We start from the raw sequence: 26,895 nt of genomic DNA on the forward strand, positions 1-26,895 counted from the left end.
ATCCACAGTACCAGATGTGATTTTGACATTTGGTCGGAAGACATGGTAAAACATAGCTTTTAAATAACCCTTTTATAAAATATGATTGCCAAACATTTCATTCAAAAGCAAAGCGGAAAATACCAAAGTATTGGAATTATTTTACACCGAATTAACAAAAAATTATTACACATGTAATAAATTAAAATTGCACATGGAAACATTACTTTCTTTGTGAATTTATATAGTTAGCAACAAACAGGAAGCAACAAAAAGGTAGAATTATTTAGCAGTACTGATTGGTGGCCTGGTATAGGGGTGGAGGTCGAAAGCCCTCACACTGCACATGCACAGTTTGAGTGATTAGACGACATAGAACGGTGACAAGCTCGTAGAGAGATGTTGGTAAGTGTTACTTTGTGATGCCTGAAGATATGTTTGGTTATTCAAGGTTTTAATACTGCATACTTATTGTTGAGGTTACCTCTACAATTATGATTACATAATTATCAGCCTTTTTATGAAATATGTGAAAAAGACATAAAAGAGCAAATTATTTATTAAGCTAATAAAATGAATGAGACATATAAAGACATTTTCCAGTGGGGTGGTAGGGCAAGTGGCCACTCAAGTGAAGTTGGTGTAGGTGAGGTAGGAGGAGGCAAATGTTTGGCAGCTGAGAAAACACACGTGCACACGCAGACAACTTAACAACTTAAAATTGTGTTATTTCTAGTGAAATATCGATCCAACAACATTTGCCTTTGACAAATCTTCATAATTTTCCTAAAATGCACAGGGGATGCGTCGGGGGCGATAGCACGATTTTGACCTGAGAACTTGGATAACAGAGTCTTCTGCTTCTTTTCACTCACACTGGGACTAACTTCCTTGGGGCCCATGTCATGTTAAAAAAACTAAGAATAAAGCAAGTTGCACACTCGTGAAACAGTGTGTTAGAACACTATGACAAGCGAAGGTTGAAGGCACACAGAAGTCATCATGAAAGCCACCATTCCGAGCCAATGGAAGGCCAACAGGGTATCTGAAGATAGCCAATCGACAAGTAGGTTTATCACGCCTGTTACGTCCACGGGAGACGTCGAGGCGAGGTAGGAGGGATTAGGATCCAGTCGCGGGGAAGCAGGTGAGGACGAGGCAAATGGTGCTCATAACGAAACTTTAACATCGTCCGGGGGGGGCGGGCGTCCGCACCAGCCCGTGACGAGGCAGGGAAGTGAACGGTCCGGCGGGCGTCCGTGCCGGCCCGTGACGAGGCGAGGGAGTGGCCGGTCCGGCGGCCGTCCGCACCGGCCCGAGACGAGGCGTGGGAGTGGCCGATCCGGCAGGCGTCTGGGCCGAGACGAGGCGTGGGAGTGGCCAGATCGGCGGGCGTCCGCGCCGGCCGGTGACGTGGCGTGGGAGTGGCCGGTCTGGCGGGCGTCCGCGCCAGCCGGTGACAAGGCGTCGGAGTGGCCAATCCGGCGGGCGTCCGCGCCAGCATTTTGAGAGGAGTGGGAATGGCCGGTACGGCGGGAATCGGCTCTGGCCCTTTAAGTGATGGTCAAACCCCCCGCCCTTAACAGACACCAGAATTTTAGAAAAGTCGTCGGGCACCTTACCCAGGCTGCTCGGGGGGCTGCCGACCCCCTCGTCCAGGGGGCCCGGAGAGTGGCCGCCGCCGACCCTCTCGTCCAAGGGGCCCGGAGCGTCGCTGCCGCCGACCCTCTTGTCCAGGGGGCCCGGAGAGTCGCCACCGCCAACTCCCTCATCCAGGGGACCCGGAGAGTTGCCGACCCACTCGTCCAGGGGGCCCGGAGAGTCGCCGACCCACTCGTCCAGGGGACCCGGAGAGTCGCCGCCGCTGACCCCCTCGTCCAGGGGGTCCGGAGAGTCGCCGCCGCCGACCCCCTCGTCCAGGGGGCCTGGAGAGTCGCCGACCCACTCGTCCAGGGGGCCCGGAGAGTCGCCGACCCACTCGTCCAGGGGGCCCGGAGAGTCGCTGCCGCCGACCCCCGCGTCCAGGGGGCCCGGCGAGTCGCCGCCGTTTATGGGCGGGCAGGAACTTGGCGGGCAGGAAGCTGGCGGGCAGGAACCAGGCGGGCAGGAACTAGGCGGGCAGGAACTAGGCGGGCAGGAACTAGGCGGGCAGGAACTAGGCGGGCCAGCCTGTACGGAAACCCTGGTTCGTGGCTTCGACACGGGTGCGACCATGCGGCCCATCCGGCACTGGAAACCTGGTTCGTGGGTTCGGCACGGCTGTGACTGGCGGCCCAGCCGGCACGGGGAATATTGTGCATGGCTTCGGCACGGGTGCGACTGGCGGCCCAGCCGGCACGGGGAATCTTGTGCGTGGCTTCGGCACGGGTGAGACTGGCGGCCCAGCCAGCACATGGAAAATTGTGCGTGGCTTCGGCACGGGTGCGACTGGCGGTCCAGCCGGCACGGGGAGTCTTGTGCGTGGCTTCAGCACGGGTGCGACTGGCAGTCCAGCCGGCACAGGGAGTCTTGTGCGTGGCTTCGGCACGGGTGCGACTGGCGGTCCAGCCGGCACAGGGAGTCTTGTGTGTGGCTTCGGCACGGGTATACGGGAAGCTTGGACGGGAGGGGTCATGTGAGGAGCTTGGACGGGCGAGGTCGAGCAAGGAGCTTGTTTGGGCGAGGTCGAGCGAGGAGCTTGGACGGGCGAGGTAGAGCAAGGAGCTTGTTCAGGGGCTCGAGCGTCCAGCCCCTCCTTCCGCTTCTCCCTGCGGCGCTCGCCGCCTCCTCCGGGAGGACGGCGCAGCACGCCGGCTGCCACGTGGTGGCCCATTGTAGATGGCCCATTGTAGATGGCCAGCCAACACGGGGAAAAACCTCGCTGCTGCGCCTCCGCACAAAGACAAGACGGGCGGTGTTCGAAACTACTACCTGAGCCTCCCCGCCGGCCGCCACGTGGTGGTCCATTGTAGATGGCCAGCCGACACGGCGAATCCTGGTTGGGGTAATCCAGGTAGGAGTAATCATAGAAGAAGTCGGGTCCAACGTCCTCCGGGGGAGTGTATCGAAGTCCGAATCGGCTGAGGGAATCACAGTCCGAGTCCGAATCTCCAGCCCACAAATCAATTAGCTCCCGGTCATCCTCACAATCAGAAAAATCTTGAGTCCAAACCGAGATAGCTGAGGCGTTCGACCGGGGCCGATGGAGGCTGGGGATTCTCCCTCCATTGAGGAAAAGAATATCTGGAGTTCGAATCCAGATAACTCGGGCGATGAACAGGGGCGTCGGAATTTGGGTATTCTCACTTAGTTGTGCTTGTAGCCAGGAGCGACGGAGTGAGCGATGGGGCGGGTTATCGGTGGTTTGAGCTGGGTGGCTGGCGTCGGCGCGAGCGTCGGTGGATTCCCGCTGGGTCCATGTGGTCGGATCGTTCTGTTACGTCCACGGGAGACGTCGAGGCGAGGTAGGAGGGATTAGGACCCAGTCGCGGAAAAGCAGGTGAGGACGAGGCAAATGGTGCTCATAACGAAACTTTAATAACTTAGGAGGGACCGTACAAAATAAAAAGGACTTGTGAAACGAAACATGAAACCAAACCGGATTAGGGAAAACAATGGGAATCGAGGAGCAAGGTAGCGTGGCTGCATGGTAAGGAAATTTACGCAAACGATCCGACAATGACACTAAACTCAGTGGGGTTTAAATACACAACTCAGAGACTAATTACGAATCACTATAAAATACAATATGCTACAAGTGTATTTAGGCTTTAAGGGATGTTTATATATTTTTTTAGATTTCTCTTTCATAATTTGAATATCATTCATATAGAGAAATAAAATATTAAAATAAATAATAAAATATTGTCTTTCAGAAGTTTTATAATCTGAATTTCATATGTAGCAAACTGTTCAGGGAAACAGCACCAGAGGTATCCATTATTTTATTTTGAAATTGTCACGGATGCATTGATTCTCACTTTAGAACCTTGCTACACTCTACTGGGCTCTGATTGGCTGTCTCACAAGAACCCCTATCCCTGTTTTAAGATTCTCTCTTATGTACTTTTGACCGCCATTCGTCATCACAGAGTTCTGACGGTGTTTTATTGTTACCAGTGCGAATGAAAAGAAGTGGTCAGCGAGGAGGACAATGCCGAGTTGGTCGAGGGGCATAAAAACTAACTCTAGAGTTAATGGAACACTCAGCAAGAAGGCGAACGAGGACGAAGGAGCGAGCATTCCAGCAAGAAATGCTGGAGAAATTTCACGGACTTTCTGACTTTGTAGAAAAAGAACCAGAACATCCAGAAAAAGTGTTCACGAATCAGGCGATCGCCCACTTTTACGACATTTGTCTGTTGCATTATAGAAACATTATCAAGAGTCATCAAAGGCAATTGTCTTTGGATAGTTTTTTTTTCAAAACGTCCGTCAACCAGAACTGCAGAAGGGCAACTTAAATCCAAACAGATATGAACCAGTAGCGACCAATAAAATGGGTGAAAAATTAAATTCCAAATAAATCATGAAACGTTGTGTCCGTGTTTGTGTGCTGTCTCTCTCTTTGTTGCACACCGTTAGCTTCTTCTTGTTCCCCTGCGTTTCAACACGGATAGATTTTCTATGCTTGTTATTCATTAATAAATCATTTTCTTATATTTTTCTCTCATTTTTGTGTGCTTCTCAAATCTTGACAAAATTGGCAAAACTTTGCCATTATCAGTCCTAGTTGGACTTTGCCTCAGCCAATGGCATGTTTGTCCCATTTGCTTTGAACAAAATATCTCAACTCCAAGTTTCAACCAGTTTTATTTTATCTCATTTTTTTCCCTAAAAAAACAAGATCGCACCATTTCGTCGTTTGTGTTAGGAAATTCCCTTAGTAACTTGACAACGAGCATATAATGTTATTTCGCCCAGGATCAGCTACAAGACAGCCTACAGAAGAGGTGTGAGAACAATGTACAGACGACGCTCTCAGTGCTGCCCGGGTTTCTATGAAAGTGGAGACCTGTGCATTCGTAAGTTATGCCTTTTTGTAATTTCATTGCTTTCTCATGATCTGGATCCAATGGGGATACAAGTGTTGGCATTGCAATTAATACATTAGAAAGCCTATCAAGTATAATTTCATGGCAGATTATTTCCTGCTTCCATGATGAGGCCTTTTGTAGTCAAACCCAGAGATGCACAGTCTTTCCATTATTTGTATTTCTTTATATTTATTAATCTTTTATATTTTCGTGTGCCAAATACATAAATCTGTTATTTAATTTGTATTTTGAAAAGGAAGTAGGCCATTGTATTTTGTACTAATCTACTTTAGTGCAAAATATATTGATATTTTCCAAGTACAAAATACCCAAAAGACAATTTGCATCACTGCATTAAGTATCTGCCCCTCTGGATTGTTTCCGTAGAAGATTTGGTGATTTTCTTTGACTGCAAACAATAGTTAATTGTTACGATCTCGCTGCGTCGCTGCGTCGTCGCGGCGCGATCGGGAATATATGGGGACCCATGCGCGGGAGACGTGAGTTGACTCGAGCCAGTTGGCTTCAAACGACATTCTTTAATAAATCATCAAGGGTCAACAAATCCACAATGGCCTGGAAACAAAACGGCAGCATGCTACGCGCACGCACCAACAAAAGACGATCCGGCAATGGTCCTCTGACTCATTGCTCCTTAAATAACAAAACCAGGAAGCAATCAGCAGATTGACTGCAGCTGCTTCCCTGACGGCACGTCAGGAGGGACAAAACAGGCCACTCCTGACATTAATGAAGGAAACCTGGCAAGTTTGATGCATGCAAGATGTTTCAAGATAGGAGTGCTTCTTCCAACAATGGCAAATAATAAGAAAAGGATTCAAAAAGCAATGCTGGGTTGTATCAGAAAGTAAGACTGCTTACGTCACTATTTTAACAGAATATAGTACTTTTTCAATTATACGAAAAATTCCAAGGTTTGACAGAGGCTCCCGAATGCTGTATTATTCGATTACTTTGCTAATTACCGGAAGGACTTAACCTTTATGTACTCAGAGCACAGTCATGTTTTCATTTGCTGCAGTCAAGTGTTTATTTCTATTTGATGAATTTGTAACTTGGTGCTGGAGCCTATCCCAGCTAACTCCGAGCACCAGGCGGGGGACATCCTGAATCGATGGCCAGCCAATCACAGGACATAAGGAGACGGACAACCATTCAGCTCACACTCATACCTAGGAGCAATTGAAAGTGTTCAACCAGGCTACTCTGAGTGTTTTTCCGATGTGGGAGGAAACTGGAATACTTGGAGAAAACCAACGCAAACTTGGGGAGAACATGCAAACTCCACAGAGTGAGGATCCACCTGGGAATCGAACCCTCGACACCAGAAGTGTGAGGCCAACGCGCTAACCACTTATTCGGCAGGCCGCTTTAGTTTGATACATTAACTGTTAAAATAATTTCGGTAGGCATAAACTCAAGAAAAAATGTTTTAAACCTTAAAACCTGAAGGTTTTACAGCCGTCGGTTGAAAGACCCTCTAAATTTCTTTTATAATTTTTCACTTACCGTTATTATCACCACTGCAATGAAATGATAACATATAGTGGGAGAGAAAATCAAGTTTTTTTTTTACAAAGAAAGCATAAATAATTTAACCTCCTGAAATCTCCTTGCAGATGTATCTGTTTTGTTTAATCCTGTTTTCATCTAGTACTGTTGCCCTTTCCATAAAAGAAAATACATTTTCCACCCTAGATGGTAAATTCTATAGCACAGTCCTGTTTTTTCATAAGTGAATGCGTTGCCCTAGGGGTGGGGGTGTAGATGCCTAAGCGAAGCATACTGTGTGTGTTTATTCAATTCCTTCTCGTGCAAGGTCTTAACAAATAACCAGCAAGTCTTTTGTGTTTTCACTGCTCGTAGTTAGCTGGGATAGGCTCCAGCACCACTCACGACCCTTGTTAGGATAAGCGTTAGAAATGAATGAATGTATCAAACTAAATATTTTAGATAGAAATTCTTTTAGATTAACAAGCAATTCTATTACGTTAGATAAAAATTCACAATTCTGATGTTGCTCACAGTGATCATCAGTGTGCTCAGGGAGTCTGTATGCCCAGACATGAAAAATTAGAAGGAACATTGGCTGGGATAGTCTCCAGCACCCCCCGCGACCTTTGTGAGGATAAGAGGTTCAGAAAATGAATGAATGAAAGGAAAATTACATTACCTCCATTGAGCCAAATGGGTTGCTCCAAGCACGAGACTTTAGTTAGCCAAAGTGGCTGCACATTGCTCAACAAGATGTAAAACATTACATTGCACAGATTAGATAATACGTTAAACACCATAACTCCAACAGGATGCCAATCCAGGCCCTAACTCTCCCGTTTCCTCAATCTATTCCTCAAAGTGAAAACTGACAGATGACATTTTTTAGCTAACTTGCTAGCGAGGCAATGTTGAAAAATCCCTGTTTTTAGGAAATTTGGAAGTGGTTTTGTGGCTCCCAATATGCCAATATGCTCCAGGTAGCCACTAGAGCAGCACTGGGAGACAACAGTTGTAACCTTCACGAGGTGTCTCCTGGGAGGCCGCCTGCCGCGGCCTGCGAATCCAACAAAACCACCCAGAGCTGCCACCCAGGAACGTGGTGCCCTACGTTTGGATGAACAAAAAAAAAATCTGCGTTCCAGTGGCAGCTCTAGCGCTGCTGAGGGTAATCCTCAGGCGCCTGAGGTGACTGAACAACAACAACAACAGAGCAGCACTAAAGAGCTGCATGCGTCTCCATAGCCTATGGTTGACGACCCGGTAAACCGGTATGGAAAATGAATGAATGAATTAAAGTGTTCTAATATACAATTCAAATTCATTTTTTTTTTTTTTTAGCCATTTGAACAATTCAGATTTATTTTCTGGTTTCACAAATTATTGCCAGAAAAACAGTCCAAAAATTATAATGTAAAACAATAATACCATACAAAATCTAAAAGACAGATATCAGACATAAGGAAACATTAATGTGAAGAGTAAACATAGTGGGCTATAGAAAAAAGTATTGTGTAATGGCATTTAAATTTGGATCTTCAATTGGATGGATCATGCTGTATTTTGTACACAGACATATTTGACTTGCCCTAATGCTGTATTTTCTATTCATTACCAATTATAAAGATACAGTCACCCCTCTACTTACGAAATTAATTGGTTCCAGAACTTTTTTCGTAATTTGAAAATTTCGTAAGTAGCGGTGTACTTTATATGTAAATTCTCTAATTCGTTCAACGGTCCTCACCAGTGTTCCCTCTAAGCTGCGCGCGTGCGCAATTGCGCACTACTCTCGTCTTCTCTGCGCAGCAGCAATCATATGGCGCGCAGTAAAAAAAAAAATCGGATATTTTTTTTTATTTTTTTTTAATTTATTTTTTTTATTACCCCTTTCCCCATGATGGCGCCGTTTAAGCGGAAGCCAGTGGCAGTAGCTCTGTCCACTTATGTTTTTCGTGTTTTACATGAAAAATTAGAGGGAACATTGACATGCACCTGCTTGTGTGCCCATAGCGAGCAATGATGATGTCGTGACCGGAATGGACGTTCCGCCGAACGTTCATTCGGCGACCTGCCCGTCTGTCAAACGTCCGTCGGCGAAACGTCTTTAGGCGAATCATCCAAGTACCGATGATGTCGCTCACACTGGTACTCGGTGCGCTCAGGGAGGTTGACTTTCTGCTCAGACCAACGAAAAATTAGAGGGAACATTGGTCCTCACACAACTACCTACTAAACCTTTTACAATTGGTCAGTGTCCCAATTTTGTATAAAAGATGTGAGGAAACACAAAAATGAGAGAAAAATATAAAGAAATTATTTATTAATGTCTTAAAATAAATAAAGCATATGAAAATGTGCCCTGTGCCCCTGAAATAGTTCTCTCCACGGCCGTTATACTGGGAGACGTAATCCCCGTGTTTGTCCGGCAGATGGCGGCAAGAGTCTGTTCTAGCCGAAAGCCGTCCACTTTGTATTACATTTTATACTTTTACGTGTATACATGTGTATGTGTGTGTGTGTGAAAAAATGTGCTGCATTGCATTTGTACGGTTTTTAATCGCTTAATAAGGGGAATTCAAAATAAAATAACGGATAAGGAAACACATTTACTTTTTGGGGGATTTCGTAACTTAGATCTTTTTCGTATCTCGAGTCACTCATTTGCATATAAAAAAATTGTAACCTGAAACTTTCATACCTAGAGGCACTCTTAAGTAGAGGTATGACTGTACCTTTATTTGTCATAAGCAGTAACTTACACAAACAGAAAAGAAAGATACATAACATATATTTCTGAGATACGGGTGCCAAAGTCTCTCAACTGTCAGGTTGACGTCGACCTGCATACTTCCTACGTAATGAATGATGCAGTATTCATTGTCTGGTGCACAAGTTATCCTTAAAAAATGAGCTGAAAGAGATGATAGAAAATTTCAACTTGTCAAATTTGAACCGGTTTTGCGTTTTATAAAGAAGACGATTCCTCTGATCTTTTCACTCTTTCAACTTTAATCTGGAAGTGTAACTATAAAAGCCATATGGTCTCTTCTATTATATATGTTTATGCGATAGCAGAATTTACCACAATATACAACTCATGTTCTTCATACTTGAGCGTCAACGGTGCCTCATGTGCATAAGGTTAACAAATTTTAAAATGTATTTCTCTGGCAGAGTGGCACCAAGTGGCTTCCAGACTGGTCGCGGGCAGCAGACCGGTAGTATAGACCCCTGTTCTGGATGATTGAATTGAAACTAAAACTAGACTTTTCTGGATTTCTGCTGTATAATGAACAACTACATTAGGGGTGGCGAACAAGTTAGACACAAAGAGCCAACATTTTAAACTGTGAGAGTCAAAGACTCACATTTATGTCAGAAGCAGCATAAAAAAATCCAATCTGCCAAATTATTTTTGTTCATTCATTCATTTTCTGAACCGCTTTATCCTCATTAGGGTCACGGGGGTGCTGGAGCCTATCTCAGTTCACTCCGGGCTAGAGGCGGGGGACACCCTGAATCGTTGGCCCGCTAATCGCAGGGCACAAGGAGACGGACATTCATGTAATGCACACTAACACCCATACCTAGGGGCAAGTTAGAGTGTCCAATCATCTTAACATTCATGTTTTTAGAATGTGGTAGGAAACCAGAATACCCGGAGGAAACACATGCAGGCTCAGGGAGAACATGCAAACTCCACACAGGTGTAGCGACCTGGATTTGAGCCCAGGACCCCAGAGCTGTGAGGCCGACGCGGTAACCATTCAGCTGCCGGGCCGCCCAAATTATTTTTTTAAATATAATTTTTCATTTGTTTTTAATGCTCCCTGATGAATTTGATTGTGTTTTAAAAGAGATAAAAAATAAGAGAGACATGAAACGAGGCAAAGAGCCACAGTATATACAAAATATGATCAGAAGCAAAGAGCCGCATTTATTTAGGCCTGGAGCCGCATGCGGCTCAAGAGCCGCGTGTTCGCCACCCCCGAACTACATCATCATAAGACATTGGTGGCAGAAAAAAAATATGGCTCCATTTTAGACTGGATGCTGTGACACTTTCCTGACCCTATGGGGGAGCAGATGTTCTATGCCACTAAGTTGATGTAGAAATGAGTGATAATAGTCTATCAGGCATAATCATTACATCGATAACGATCGACAAGTCAATGGCCAAGGTACTATTGGTAGATCGCCCGGGAGTAAGATTTGGTACCCGGACATTTCGTCGACGGACACTTGGTCGACGGACACTTGGTCGACGGACACTTGGTCGACGGACACTTCAATAAATAAATTGGTATAATAAAACACAAGATTTGTATAATAAAACACAAAATTTGCATAATAAAACACAATATTTTTTTAAATAAAATAATTTTATTTATTGCCTTTTATTTAAAAAATGGAGCGCTCAACGTAGGAACCGTTTAACGTGCGTAGTGTGTTTAGAGACGAGCCCATTTAGTACGCACACGCCCAAATGTTAAGGTGTTTTTGTTGTCGAGCGAGTTTTTGCTGTTTTATTTTCTTTAATAAAGAATATAAAGAATATGTGAATTTCCTTTGTCTTCTTTAATAGTGGTTAAGGTTAGTGGTTAAGGTTAGGCGAACTGTCTGGCGACAAAGTGTCCGGCGACTAATTGTCCGGTCGACGAAGTGTCCGGCGTCCGTTCGATGAACCGTACGGGGACGAAGTGTCCGTCGACGATACGTCCGGTCACGGTAAGATTTGATCCAGTCCTTTAGTTTCCTTCGGGCCTGAATAATGTCTATGTTTGTAGAGCAACATAACAAAGTTCCCACAACAATACTCACATTTTTTAACATCCCTATCTGTTGTTAAAACTTGTTGAGTGTGAGCGTGAATGGTTGTCTGACTGTGCCCTGTGATTGGATGGCCACCAATTCAGGATGTCTCCTTGTGCTCTGGCCCCCCCGTGACCGTTGTGAGGATAAGCGTTTCAGAAAAATGAATGAAATAATTCATTCATTCACCTTCATACCGTGTATCCTCATAAGGGTTGTGGGGGTTGCCGGAGTCTAGCCCAGCTGACTTCGGACAAAACGGAGACCACAACCTAGACTGGTCACCAGTCAGCCGTAGGGCACACAGATAGACAAACGACCATACGCACTCAGAATCATACCACCACCAGTGGAAATCGAGCGTGCGCCTGTCCGCACCGAGGTCAGGCGAGTGAACCTCTACACCAAGGGTGTCAAACTCGGGTTGGTTCGCGGTCGCATGAACGTCAACTCGATTTCATGTAGGCCGGACCATTTTAGATATAATATTTGGATTAAAAAAAAAATCGGATTAAAAGAACTCGATCAAAAGCCCGAAATATTCCGTTTTTTATAGATCTAAAACTGTTTATTTGATCTTTTTTTCTTAGTAAGGGAAAATATCTTTTAATCATTTCTTCTTCATTTCAAAAGGAAACCAGATCTTTTTTAATGATGTTACATGTTAAAGTGGAAAACAGAAAATATTTTTATATATTTATTTGTAGATTTTGCTTTTTGAACTAAAAACTAAAGAAAAAAAATTGGATTCAAAAAATTGCAATTATTGATACAATATACATCTATAATCTTCGTTTGAATTTGACCCTAAAACAGACAGTCGGCACTCATGATTTATTTTCTCGGGCCGCACAAAATGATGGGGCGGGCCAGATTTGGCCCCTGGACAGCCACTTTGATACCTGTGCTCTACACCATCAGGCAGCCTATGCATTATTTAATTAATTAATGTTAATTGAATCATTGAGGGGAAAAACATTAGAGAGGTTTTATTCCTTTCAAATAATAATCTAAGCACCTAAGATAATTATAGAAAATATGTTTTCATGTCAACATATGCATATATCCCACGTTTTTTAAAATGCAAACAAAATTAAATTAGATAAGATTAGAATTTTATTTCATCCCGTATTCGGGAAATTTCCTTGATTGCAGTAGCAAGACAGACACAGAAGACGTGGTAGACCTAGGTAAAAAACTGGAGTCTCACACAGGAAGTCCACATGGTTCTGCAGACTGAGACTGAGGTTAAATTAGCAGAATCACTCATTTAAAATGATTCGCACAGTCCCTCAGTAGTCTGGATTTGTCTGGATTAAATTGTTTTAGTTGAGATGCAATTTATAGCTCCTCATTAGTGCTGTAAAATCATATCAACTGGGTCTTAATTAATTCTTCTTTATTCTTTTTTTCCCTCTCAGCCTTGTGTACTGAGGTGTGTGCCCATGGTCGGTGTGTCGCACCTGACACCTGCCAATGTGAGCCTGGCTGGGGAGGACTGGACTGCACTAGTGGTGAGTTCAAATCTATTTGGTGCATCCATATCTCATGACATTGTGTACACTTGAATGCAAAAGTGCACACTTTGTGATTGAGGGAAAGTTAATCTAAAGGCTTCATCTCATGACAGAAGTAATGTGATTGCGAACTTTTTTATATATTGAAATCCAACGCAAAGTAAAGAAATACATTTTGAATAAAAGACAAAAATAACTTAACAAACCATTAAAGTCATACATTTTATATGTTGGGAGTAAATAAAGGTTTTCACGCAATAACATAAACCCAGATGAATTGTGCAGAGAAAGTACCGTTCAGTTTTTACAGCAAAAAATATTCTGAATAAGTAGCAATACAAGAGAAAATCATTTATGAATGTATTAAAATGAATAACAAACATGCAGGCGACCCGGCGGTTGAGTGGTTAAGCACAGTAGGGGACCTGGGCTCAAATCCAGGTCGGTCCACCTGTGTGGAGTTTGCGTGTTCTCTAGGCCTGCGTGGGTTTTCTCTGGGTACTCCAGTTTCCTCCCACATTCCAAAGACATGCATGGTAATCTGATTGAACACTCTAAATTACCCCTAGGTATGAGTCTGGCCGTGAATGGTTGTTTTTCTCCTTGTGGCCGTGAATGGTTGTTTTTCTTCTTGTGCCCTGCAATCGGCTGGCCACCAATTCAGGGTGTACCCTGCCTCTGGCCCGGAGTCAGCTGGGATAGGCTCCAGCACCCCCACGACCCTAGTGAGGATAAAGCGCTTTAGAAAATGACAGACAAACATGCAAAACATTTTGTATTCATATTGAAGGGCAGGTGCATAAGTATCTGGAGGAAACTAACGTTATGCAAAAAGCACATTAACACATGCACATAAACACACCCTGAACGTCACGTTATGAATTTAAAACAACTTAACATTAAAAAGAACTTGTTATCTATTTTTTATTAAGATTTTTCTATTTGATGGTTTTTGTCTCATTTAATTCTTCCCGCATTTCATTAATCGCCACTGCTTCTTACCTGTTTGGATTTACGTTCCCCTTCGGCGCTGCTTTTACAGAAAGAATCGACTCTGTCACTGTACCTCCTGCAATTTCTTCCCGTTCCATCCAAAGAAGTAGCAGTCTCTCCATCTCATCATTCAGTGACGACCTCATTTTTCAAATCACAAAAAGGCCTTGCAAAGGAGTTGTCCTTTTTAATGCTTTTTTTCTGCTTCAATATTGTAGGGATGGTCGAGATGTTACGGCCGTATTGCCTTGCAATATCAGTCAACCCCATCCCGCTTTTTTCATTTTTCTAATATCTTCTTCATTTCATTCACACCATTGATCTATAATCCTTATGAAGCATGATTTATGAATGGATATGTGTTTGTGTTTGTGTGTGCGTGTACGTTAAAATTCTCTCGCTACGTTTGTCCAAACCGTGCAACGTAGAGATTTGAAATTTTTTATGGTGGCCAGAAACGGCAGTCAGATCCTAATATAATTCTTCACCTTCTCTAGGTGTGTAAACTCAAGCTTTCATTTGTTAAAGTTAAAAGCAGAGTTAATGTATGAATCGTTGTTTTTACATGATGTGCCTAAACGGACCGCGTGGCTGATTGGTCATAAGGTAGGACGCCTTTCTAAGTCACTTACAGGGGTCATTTTCAGAAGAATTTCCGCTCGCGAGTTTCCAGGTGCTCTCGGAACCCTTTTTTTCCTGTCGTGACGGGTTAGGGTTAGTTATAAAACATCCACCCATCCATAAATCACACTTTATCTATTCTATAAAATCCTTATAAAGCATGATTTATGGATGAATGTGTGGGTGTGTGTGCACCTAGAAACTCGCTGGCAGAAATTCTTCCAAAAATCTCATGTCATCTCTCATCTCATTTTCGGAACCGCTTTATCCTCATTAGGGTCACAGGGGGTGCTGGAGCCAATCCCAGCTGTCTCCAGGCCAGAGGCGGGGGACACCCTGAATCAGTGGCCAGCCAATTGCCGGGCACAAGGAAACGGACAAGCATGCACACTCACACCCATACCTAGGGGAATTTTAGAGTGTCCAATCAGCCTACCATGCATGTTTTTGGAATGTGGGAGGAAACCGGAGTACCCGGAGGAAACCCACACAGGCCCAGGCATAACATGCAAACAGATGGACGTGACCTGGATTTGAACCCAGGACCCCAGAGCTGTGAGGCCGACGCGCTAACCACTCGTGTCACCGGGCCGCCCTCTTCAGAAAATGACGTTTGTAAATGACGTGGGAAAGGCGTCCTACCTTACAACTACATTGGGTCAGCACGGCCAGCACAATCGTGTCTCGTCGAGTCTTCCCGTCATGACAGGGAAAAAGCGTGATTTATGGATGGGTAGATGTTTTATGTCAACATTATCACGCTATGTTTGTCCAAACCGTGCATCGTAGAGTGTTGAATTTTTTTATGGTGGCCAGAAATGGCTGTCGGATCCTAACAGATCTGAATTTCTTTACCTTCTCTTAGTGTGTAAACTCAAGCTTTGAGCATTTGCAAGGATTATCGATGAGTATGCCTGACCAGAAATATGTTATCTTGCTGCTCTCTTGTGGAAGTTTTAAGCATTACACTCTGCAGATTCGAAAAATGTATACCTTCAGTGCACACATCAGTGCTTCCGCTTAGTCATTTCGGCTTGAAGTTAGTTGCATAAACGCCGCAACAGCACCGCTATTTAGTGAGTTTTTATTTTCGTAATATTTTCACTTTGGTTTACAATTTTTTAACAAAAATAACACCCAAACATTTCTTAAATAGTTAATATGTGTCATCTTTTCTTTTGAAATTGACCGTCAGTTTTCCTTGCATTTTCTCGTAGTGCCTTCAACGAATCAATCCAACCCTCAAAAACTATTTTATGGCTATAAAACCTCGACTGCAGCTACAGCTGCAACATATAAAAAATAATCAATAAATCAATGCACAAAAATGGGGTAAAATCCACTTCCAAGCAGCATTTAATGATTAAATACAAATACTGGAGCTTTTCAGACATTACAACCGGGCCAGGGGGGTGATTTTCCCGGGAAAAGACAGCGATGAACGTCAATGGCATACCGGCAAACATTGCCCGAAAATGGGGTAAAATCCAGCCAAAACCAGCATTTATTGATTAAATACAAATACTGGAGCTTTTTAGACATCAGAACCAGGCCCGAAGTATCATTTGCCCGGGAAAACGACAGCGATGAAGGTCGATACGTTCACATACGTCCATACGCGAAATGGCAAAAAATGCACTAAAATGGGGTAATATCCACTTCCTAGCAGCATTTATTGATTAAATACAAATACTGGAGCTTTTCAGACATTACAACCAGGCCAGGGAGGTGATTTCCCCGGGAAAAGACAGCGATGGACGTCAATGGCGAAATGGAAAAAATTGCACTAAAATGGGGTAAAATCCACTTCCTAGCAGCATTTAGTGATTAAATACAAATACTGGAGCTTTTCAGACATTACAACCGGGCCAGGGGGGTGATTTTCCCGGGAAAAGACAGCGATGAATGTCAATGGCGTACCGGCAAAAATTGCCCGAAAATGGGGTAAAATCCAGCCGAAAACAGCATTTATTGATTAAATACAAATACTGGAGCTTTTTAGACATCAGAACCAGGCCCGGAGTATAATTTCCCCGGGAAAACGACAGCGATGAAGGTCGATACGTCCACTAAAATGGGGTAAAATCCACTTCCTAGCAGCATTTAGTGATTAAATACAAACACTGGAGCTTTTCAGATATCAGAACCGGGCTCACAATTGAAATATTATTTAGGAATATAGCCATATTTTACTCACCAAAAATCCTTTTTAACTACAGAATATCCATCCTCCTTTCTTTCTTCCTTCTTTTCTATCGCCATCGAAGCTAATGCTGAAAGTCAAGCCTGTCCTGTCGTATTTCTGGCATAGTCCGTCTTGAAAATGGCTTTAAATCAACACAACAATATATTTGCTTGTGCAGCTAGCTCCAGATACAGTTTGGTAGCTAATCATAGTTGGTGAAAGCGATGACGTATCCCTCCGCCTGTGACAAGGCAATGACGTATCTCTACGCCCGCGACAATACATTGTGGTGTTGCCAACTCGAAATCTGATTGGATAAAGCAACAGTCTTATCGACGCTAGTTTAAAGCGGCAGAGCCCGCAGAACTGATTGTGAAGGCGTTGAGGCAGATTTCTGACCCTTGCAACAAATAATGGCTGAAATGTGATTGGTTAAATGCTTCAATATGAAAACACACATCTGGAAGCAGTGCAACCAGGGGGAAAAGCAATGAAAGGAAGCTAACAGACTATTTGGAATTATTTAATAAGTATTGATGGACAAAATATAATATGATTCAGATATTTCTTAGGCCAGCAGAGAAGGCCTTGAAGGCCCTGATGGCCCGCCACTGGTGTAAAGAGAGTTGTTGTTGAGAGCCAGTGTCAGGCAGAATGCAAATCTATCGCAACAATTTTAAAATAAAATAACGGGTACAGGAAATGTATTCACGTTTTAAGGGGTTTTTGATTCCGTAACTTGGATCTTGCGTTCGTATAATGGGACAGTTATTTGCATTTCAAATGGTTTTCTAACCTGAAAATGTTGTATGTAGAAGCATTTGTAAGTAGAGGTACCTCTGTATCTGCTGCATTTGCATTATATTTTCAGTCTCAGTATTTTCAGTGTAACTCTGCTGACTGTGGCAGTATTGACACATCATCAGTCACACAGCCACCACATTGTTTACCTTGCTTTATTTCTGCCTGGGAGTCGAGAGACTGAGACATGTCTAAAATGAGGGCTAAGTGAATTTGCCACCAATTACATTCTGAGAAAAGCAAAAAGATGAAGTATCGACTTGTCAGTGAATTGAGACCCAAAAGAAATTCAAGTATTCTAGGTTAAGGTGATTTCTTCTCGCATATTAGCCACCTCCGCGTATAAGCCCTACCTTTAAATCATTGAATTTTACAATTTCTCTCGTATAAGATGCCTCCTGATTCACAATTTTCACTTCCAAATTCATGGTTTTAATAGGGAGTACAAATGTGTTAATTCGAAGGGAAAATCTTGAGAAACATCCTCGTACGTGGTATTTCTGAGATACTTTATGAATCGAAAGGATCGTCTGCTGGATTACATATTGCTAAAGGGTGTTGCCTGCACGTAGACAAATTCAAAAACGAAGTCACGTGAGCAGTACAACCAGAAAGTGTGTCCGTAGCGGTCTAGTTTGTCATCCCGAGGTAAGATGGTGGCGCCCTGAGAGGGCAATGGCAGGGACAAGTAAGTGATTTTTTTTATGATTAGATGATGATGATAAAGCCTATGTCCGAACAGGATTTTTTCACGTTTTATGCAAGATACGTTTTTTTTCTTGAATTTCATTCATAGACGTCAAAATTAATTTTCTTAAGTGATTTATCGGTTTATCTTTTCTGTATTTTGAAATAAATGACCGTATCAGCCGCATTGTCTTGCGTTATGGCGTTTCGTGCATGTCAAGTCTAATTTGTGCGCATAAGAGCCATATCCTCGATTCAGTCATCATTTTTTGAGCGACAAATACGGCATATATGCGAGAAAAGACGGTATATTATTTGTCATTGCGGTTGTCTATAGGACAACTATACCCTAAATTTTAATATTGAATTACACCGTTGAAATTTTTATCCTGTGAGAGATTTTATTTCAATTGTATAGATGTGTAAGATGGAAACCGGCTCAATGGGGATAGTAGTCAATTGCAGTTTTATACGCTGAATGCATTTATGTGTTGTTTTATTAATGTATTGGCAGTAGCTAAGAATCAAAAGCCTTTACAGTGGTACCTCGAGATACGAGCTTAATTCGTTTGAGCGGGGGAGACTTTTTGCACCGGTGAATCGTAATATATAACATAAACAAATTTAAATGAACTTGGATTACGATGTAGACACACTCAAAATAAGTTTAATCTAACCTTACACTAAACTTAATTCTAATTTTGTTTTACATTTTTATACCTTCCTTCTCCCGGCCGGGTTGGCTGTTTGCCCCGCCTCCACCCTGTCTTTCACTGTCGATGGGCTGTTTGCTGTTGTATTCCCTTCAAAATATTCCAAAAATGATGCACACAAATGTCCTCACAATAGGATAGCGCACTACCACTTGCCAACGAGAAGTAATATATACTCCTCATACTAGCGATCGCTATGCCATTCGTGCTGAGTGACGGGAAAAAAAACACTGAAAAAAATGCAATGCTCCGCCCAGTGCTTGTAGATATCTGTTATACACGAAAGAGATGTGGCAAAAAAGACAGTGCGCTAAAATCATAAACAGCCTCTCATGTCTTGGCCACCTGGCTTTCTCGTATCTCAAGATAATTATTTGCTCGAAATTTTACTCGTATCTCGAATTGCTCGTATGTCGGGGTGCTCGGATGTCGAGGTACCACTGTATTGTCATCATACAAAGCTGCGTATAACGAAATTGGTGGTGCTACTCCACAAACTGCATTTTCACAGTAAAAAAACATAAATAAGTATATAAAAATATAAAAAGTCACGTCCTGGCAAGGTAAATTCTAAAATATTGCACAATGTAAGATATTGCACATTGTTATTGCACACCCCGAAGTTATTGCACAGAAGGGATTGTGTGAAGCACCTTGTTGTTTTTCAAATTGATTGGAATAGTTTGGGGCATATATGCAGCTAATTAGTTCTGACATTTTAATGTGTTACAAGCAGAACATTGGCATCAAGTAAGTGGTTGCTGGTCAAACAGAAGGAGCACAAGCTGGGATAAAAGGGTCAGATTGTGATGTTCTTTTTGTCAATTTGCCCTTTTCAAAGCAAATGCACTCACTGGCAATTACTGATCCACAAACAGAGACTGCAAACAGTTGGTTTCATAATTGAGATAATTCAAGCAGTGGAAATGACAACTTCATCCTTGTCGTATCTTCAGGAGAAATTTCTCACATGATGAAATGATGGGAGTACCGTAAGTATTTTATCTAAATCGGGCGTCTCAAACCGGTCGTCAGAGGGCCGGAGTGGGTGCAGGTTCTCTTTCAAACCAGACAAAAGAACACATTTTGCAAGTGCAATCAGTTGATTGCAATCATGTGTTACCTATTTTAGAAGACACCTCATTGGTTAAAATGTCGGCACTGGATCGGTTGGAACAGAATCAATTTTAGACTCCCGATCTGAATCATAGCTTTCAAGTCTAGTTTTAAAAGAATACTCCTCAAAAAATGTTAGGTTAGGGGTATAGTAGTCCCACAACCTCCAGGATGCCGATCGACTACGCTTCCACTGAGCCATTCTGCCCCGCACTGCAGCTAGCATTTTGCTCTCTACTCTCACTAGCACCCAAATTTGCTTCGCACTGCATGTCTCCTTGTGGCTCAAGAAGTAGAGTGCAGAGCATGTCAAAAAGCTGGTACAAGTAAATATAACGAAAACTACTGGTGGAAGCAGTTTACATGGCACACTGGGTGTCTGATTTTAGATATATTCCATTGCAAAATCTTTCACACGCACATCACACATATTTCTTGCTATGGTAATTTATTCTAGTCCCCTCAAAAGAACTTGGCATTCAACACAGCTCCTCTTGCTGGAATCCATGTCGTGACAAGCCTGTTATGGTGTGGAACAATACAAAGGTGCTTTCAGCTTTTCATCAGCTATACTTAGTGGTCACAAACATTTCTGTTCTTATCTCTCATTGACAGCTCAACCGTGCATAACCACCCAAATTCATGTTCTCTGTGTGAGTTACCTGGTGCAGCGTTCTTGTTTGATTATTGAACAATATCCGGCTATTTTTGTGTTATTTCTATGTATTATTTTCTACCGGCCCAGTGTCGTGAGTGGCTAGCGCGTCGGCCTCACAGCTTTGGGGTCCTGGGTTCAAATCCAGGTCGGTCCACCTGTGTGGAATTTGTATGTTCTGCCTGGGCCTGCGTGGGTTTCCTCTGGGTACTCTGGTTTCCTCCCACATTCCAAAAACATGCATGGTAGGCTGATTGGACACTCTAAATTGTCCCTAGGTATGGGTGTGAGTGTGCATGGTTGCCGTTCTCCTTGTGCCCTGCAATCGGCTGGCCACCGATTCAGGGTGGCCCCTGCCTCTGGCCTGGAAACAGTTGGGCTCCAGCACCCCCCACGACCCCAATGAGGATAAAGCGGTTCAGAAAATGAGATGAGATTCTAAATTCAAAATATTGTTTATCAAATCTAAAATCTTTAACTTTCACTGCAAGCAGTCCAAAAGCCGTAATGGCTATGTCTCAAAAGTGACATGAGCTTAGCATAAGTAGAAAGGCAAAAGTGACTCGAATGCCATTGGCAGGGAATCAGGGTGTTGTGTCACTTTATACGTGCTTTCGTGTAAATGTTTTTTCCCCCTTCAGCAGTCCCACAATTAAGAAGCATACATACACACATCGGGGTGTGTTTCTTGCGTGTTCTCACCTTCTTTTTTCTGTTAGCTAGTTGATCTTATGGAAGATAGAGTTCATGAGAGTGCAAAGTAAATAATTTATATGGGTCTAATAGGTTAAGCTCTTTGTTAGACAAGATGGAGGTGTGATCTGCAGGAAAAGAACGAAAAGTAGGCCCGAGTAAGACGTGACATGTATCTTGAAGAGATGAGTTTTCAATCCCCACTTGTACATAAGCGGTGACTCTGCAATCCTGAATGAGATAGGAAGGTCATCCTTCCACTGGGAATCAGGGGGAACAAAGTCTCTGGCTCCATGAAGCAATCACTGTAGGAAAGAATGAGCTAAGCCGCTGGTTTGAGCTGATTGGCCGCTGTTGGCTAAATAGGGAACAAAGACCTATGGGAAGTCTGTAGTTAGGCCTTTCAAGAAGTTTTTTTTTATTATAAAACATCAGCACGGCTCATTCACCTAGCCACCTTTCTGTTTAAATCTCAAGATAGCTGTTTAAAGGCTTTAGATGACTTGTTGAAGTTTACAACACAAATGCTATCACAGTACACTGGACTGGAGAATGGAGGAATGAAATTACACAGAAGAGTGCGACAAGCAAACACTGATGAAATTAATTATGAGATTGGAGGAGATACCTGATGCCCCTGTAATCACGGCTTTCTTTTCAAGATAAGTTGGCATGTCCTCGCAGAACTTCTCCAAGGGCGTTTGAAAACTACGACTGATTAAAAAAAAAAGACAAAAAGACAAATGATGGTGACTATTCCAACAAAAGTCGTAAAGCGAGCAGCCTGATACTGTTAACACAGCCCACTTCTTTTTCTGTGTGTATTTCATGCTGATCCTTCCATGAATTTTTCAAATCTGGTCAAATTGAAATTGTGAAAACTGGAAACATCTCATCTGATCTCATTTGCTGGAGCCTATCCCAGCTGACTCCGGGCCAGAGGCAGGGGACACCCTGAATTGGTGGCCAGCCGATCGCAGGGCACACGGAGATGGACAATCATGCATCATGTTTTTGGAATGTGGGAGAAAACTGGAGTACCCAGAGGAAACCCACACAGGTGGACCAACCTGGATTTGAAGCCAGGACCCCAGAGCTGTGAGGCCAACGCGCAAAGCACTCGAGCAACCGGGCCGCCAAGTGGAAACACATGTCCTTATTTTTTTTTTTTTTTTTATTTCAATAGGGCAAACCTGTTCAATTCCTCTCCGTTGTTAGCTGCGACATTTTTGTGAGAAGAAGTGGTTCAAAAGATGAATGAATTTAGCACAGTGGTACCTCAAGATACGAGTTTAATGCGTTCCGGGACTGAGCTCGTATGTCGATTTACTCGTAACTCGAACAAACGTTTCCCATAGAAATGAACTAAAAAACAAATTAATTTGTTCCAACCCTCTGAAAAAAACACCAAAAACAGGATATTGGATTGGAAAAAATGTTTTATTTGTTCTAATTCGCCATCTATTAACAAAGTAACACATAACTAGTGGTTTAATAGTAATAAAATGTGTTTAATAGTAATACAATGTGTTTAATAGTAATAAAATGTGTTTAATAGTAATACAATGTGTTTAATAGTAATAAAATGTGTTTAATAGTATATTAAAATTGGACGGATTTCACGGAGGGGAGAGACAGATGGACAGAGAGAAGGGGGGGACTTTCCACGGCAACGCACTCGTAACAGAACAAAAAATTTAAATTAACTTGGATTAATATATACAGACACACAAACATACGTTTAATGTAACTTTACACAAAACTGAATTCTAATTTTTATTTATTTATTTTTTTACCTTTGTTCTCCGGGTTGACTCCACCCGGACGTTCAGCGGGAGTTTTTAAAAGGAACACATCAAGGGTTGTTTGTTTTTGGCCTTCCCTTCAAAATATTTCGAAAATGACGTGCACAAATGTCCTCACAATACGATAACGCGCGAGCACTTGCCAGCTTGTCATGGTGCCTCTTTTCTACAAAATCAGAAAACTCTTGCCACTTCGCTAGCATGTCTTTGATATCCTTTGTAGCCAGGTCGTCCCCCTCCACTACCTCCTCCTCGCTACTGAGTTCCCGCAACAGCTCCAAATGTTCACTCTCCTGGAGCTCGATTAAATCCTGTGTCATCAGTTCTTCATGGTGCTCGGCGATTAGGTCATTCACATCTGCCTCGTTAACCTCCAGCCCCAAGGAATTTCCAAGTGACACGATATCATCCATGACAACGAGCAAGCTTTGTGACACGTACTCCACTCATATTTTTCAATTATTTTGCGCTTAATATTGATTGTCAACGTTCGCCTTTTCTTTGCACAACTCTTCATTCCACCTGTTTGCTTTGGATTCATTGTTGTTCACTTTGTATTATGCATTGACTAACGGGGGGAAAAACACGGAAAAATGAAACGCTCCGCCCAGTGCTCGTAGATATCTTTTATACACGAAAGAGATGCAGCAAAAAAAGGCAGTGCGCTACAATGATAAACAGCCTCTCATGTCTTGGCCACCTGGCTTTCTCGCATCTCGAAAATTTTCTCGTATCTAGAGATAATTATTTGCTCGAAATTTTACTCGTGTCTCGAAATGGTCGTATGTCGGGGTGCTCGTACGTCGAGGAACCACTGTATTCCGAAAATGATGCACACAAATGTTCTCACAATAGGATAACGCACGACCACTTGCCAACGAGAAGTCTACTCTCAAGATACATATTTGCTCAAAATTTTACCCGTATCTCAGATTGCTCGTATGTCGGGGCACTCGTATGTCGAGGTATTAGTGTATAAATGTTGTGATATTTGCATGTGATGTAAATGAATTGATACAACATAGCGGTCAATTCACCTGATTTCGACACTTGTGAGTTCGAATGGTTGTCTGTCTAAGTGTGAGCCTTTCGGGTGACTTGAGACCAGTTAAGTGTGTAAGCTGTCCTTTATCCAAAGTCAGCTGGGATGTTACTCGAGCACCCCACGACCTCGACAAGGAAAAGGGGTGTTGAAAATGGATGGATGATACTACATACAGTATATTCTATATATTATTTCCACAAACTTGGATTTTATAATGGCATTTTTATTTTCAATGTTTTGTGCCCGATAACCTTTTCACCCCAATGCAGAAAATAGTCAACGTCTGAGAGGACACTGGAAAACTTATAGTCATCGCTAAAGGACAGGTTATGGCTTATAACAACATTGAAGGGTTTGGTTGCGCACTTAGTAATCAATGTTACACTTTTACTCTGACATTAAGCATTTCTTCCTTTTGAGGAGGAGGGAGACGAATGTCGGGCCACAAACTATACTACCCATCTCAGCCACGGCTGGGCCAATTTAAGGCTCTGGAAAAAAGGAGAAAAGATTTGCGCTAATGATACAGAAGCTCTGAATATTTATTATGTCCTCAGTGATGGCACAGACAAACTCTGGTGATTGATTGCACTGCCCAACACAAATATAACTTTTAAACTCAGAGCTGACAAGTGCACTTGCCCTCTTGCCAAGCCCAATTAACGGCAGCAGCAGTGTCAGCATAACTCTTAAGTTTGATCAATTGATTCACCTGAAAACTTTTGCATGAAAACAGTGTTGGAAATTGGGGTTTACTGGACGTCCAGAACGAGCCCAAATGTTGCCCTGGGAAAACCAAATGTATTATAGCTTCTTATAATTAACTTTAGCTGCTTCCTTAGTCACCCTCATAGGAAGTAGATTGTGAAATAAAGAATAACTCACACACAGGTTGTCATTTGTTCTGAGTATTTTAGATTCCAGGGATATTAATTTATTCATTTTCAGGACCGGTTATCCTCACAAGGGTCGCGAAGGTTGCTGGAGCCTATCCCTGCTCAGGCCACCCCACGAAACGTATGGAAAATGGATGAATGAATAATTTCTTTTTTTCCTTTCCATTTCATTTTCTGAACCGCTTTATCCTCACAGGGGCTGCTGGAGCCAACTCAGCTGTCTTCGGGCCAGAGGCGGGGCACACCCTGAATTGGTGGCCAGCCGATCGCAGGGCAAAAGGAGACGGACAATCATGCACACTCACACCCATACCTAGGGGCAATTTCCAATCAGCCTACTGTGCATGTTTTTGGAATGTGGTAGGAAACCTGAGTACCCGGAGGAAAACCACGCAAGCCCAGGGAAAACATGCAAACTCCACACAGGTGGACCAACCTGGATTTGAATCCAGCACCCCCACTGTGAGGCCGACGCGCTAACCACTCACCCACCGGGCCACCCAAATATTTTCTTATATTAACCAAATTAAACCATACTCATCCGTGAGTGCAATCTTAGGATAGGAAAGCATTTAGCACATGGTGTTCTATGGACAAAAATATGGTTCTAGAATCACAGAGGGTATTTTGCCTCCAACTGATTGAAAAATTCAATAAGATTTGTTTCCTTAAAAAATAATACTTATAGGAAGGGATTATTTCACAGTAACAGGATGCTTTTAAGATTTTAAGACTTTTGTTTTGGTTTCCATATACAAATGTATTTGTAATTGGAAATGTTCTGTTGCCCGGCGGTGAATGGTGTAGCGCGCGGGCCTCACAGCTCTGTGGTCCTGGGTTCAAATCCAGGTCAGTCCACCTGTGTGGAGTTTACATGTTCTCCCCGGGCCTGTGTATGTTTCCTCCGGGTTGTCCGGTTTCCTCCCACATTCTAAAAACATGCATGGTAGGCTGATTGGACACTCTAAATTGCCCCTAGGTATGGGTGTGACTGTGCGTGATTGTCTGTCTCCTTGTGCCCTGAGATCGGCTGGCCACTGATTCAGGGTGTCCCCCCCTCTGGTCTGGAGTCAGCTGGGAAAGGTTTCAGAACCCCCTGCGACCCTAATGAGGGTAAAGCAATTCAGAAAATGAATGAATGAATGAATGGAAATGTTCCACTTTGAGACCATCAAAAACCCTCTGTTGGAGATGTGGGTATTAATGTAAAATTACAAACTGTACAAAGAGACGCCTTGAGTTCTGACTGAGTTCTGTTCCTATGCTGGAAGACAGCTAAAGACAGTAAAAGTCGAAATTTACGTCAAAATACTATCGTAAATAAAGTAAAATACATTCAATTATTTTCAAAACCACTTACCCTTGTCAGGGAGACAGGTTTCTGGAGGCTATCCCAGCTGACTTCGAGTGAAAGGTGATTACACGCTAGACCAGCGGTGGCGAACACGTGGCTCTAGAGGCACATGCGGCTCTTGGCCAAAATGAAAGCGGTTCTTTGCTTCTTATCATAATATAGTGGCAAATTTGCCTCGTTTCATGTTTCTCTTATTTTTATTCTCTCTTAAAACACACTCAAATTCATCATGGCCCATTAAAAAGAAATAATAAATTATATTTCAAAAATAATTTGGCCGATTGGATTTTTTTATGCTGTGTGGTTCTTTGACTTTCTCAGTTTAAAATTTTGTCTCTAACTTGTTTGCCACCTAGACTGTTCGCCAGTCAGTTGTAGGGCACGCAAAGAGACAAACAGCCATTCTGTCAGGTTCGCCATTAGACATTCCCAAATTCACACAAACAAAGAGAAAAATAATTTTTGGATTTTCACTTGCAAGGAAACCGAC

The 26,895-nt window shown here is 42.9% G+C and overlaps 2 protein-coding genes across 8 annotated transcripts in view; one reads left to right on the forward strand and one right to left on the reverse strand.

Annotated features, from left to right (window-relative positions):
- Positions 1-16,665, reverse strand: part of dapk2a (death-associated protein kinase 2a) — a 127,782-nt gene extending 111,117 nt beyond the window's left edge. Inside the window, exon 1 of the mRNA XM_077623526.1 lies at positions 16,546-16,665. The gene's annotated coding sequence lies outside the window, so the exon portion shown is untranslated. The remainder of the gene's footprint in view (positions 1-16,545) is intronic.
- The window catches only part of LOC144091223 (multiple epidermal growth factor-like domains protein 11), a 134,928-nt gene that overhangs the window by 25,779 nt on the left and 82,254 nt on the right, over positions 1-26,895 (forward strand). For all 7 annotated transcript variants that reach the window (XM_077623429.1, XM_077623409.1, XM_077623446.1 and 4 more), the window contains exons 4-5: positions 4,882-4,982; positions 12,746-12,838. In XM_077623429.1, the coding sequence (XP_077479555.1) occupies positions 4,882-4,982; positions 12,746-12,838 (194 nt within the window). The remainder of the gene's footprint in view (positions 1-4,881; positions 4,983-12,745; positions 12,839-26,895) is intronic.

Source organism: Stigmatopora argus, chromosome 2 (genome assembly GCF_051989625.1).
Source record: "Stigmatopora argus isolate UIUO_Sarg chromosome 2, RoL_Sarg_1.0, whole genome shotgun sequence".
NCBI lineage: Eukaryota > Metazoa > Chordata > Actinopteri > Syngnathiformes > Syngnathidae > Stigmatopora > Stigmatopora argus.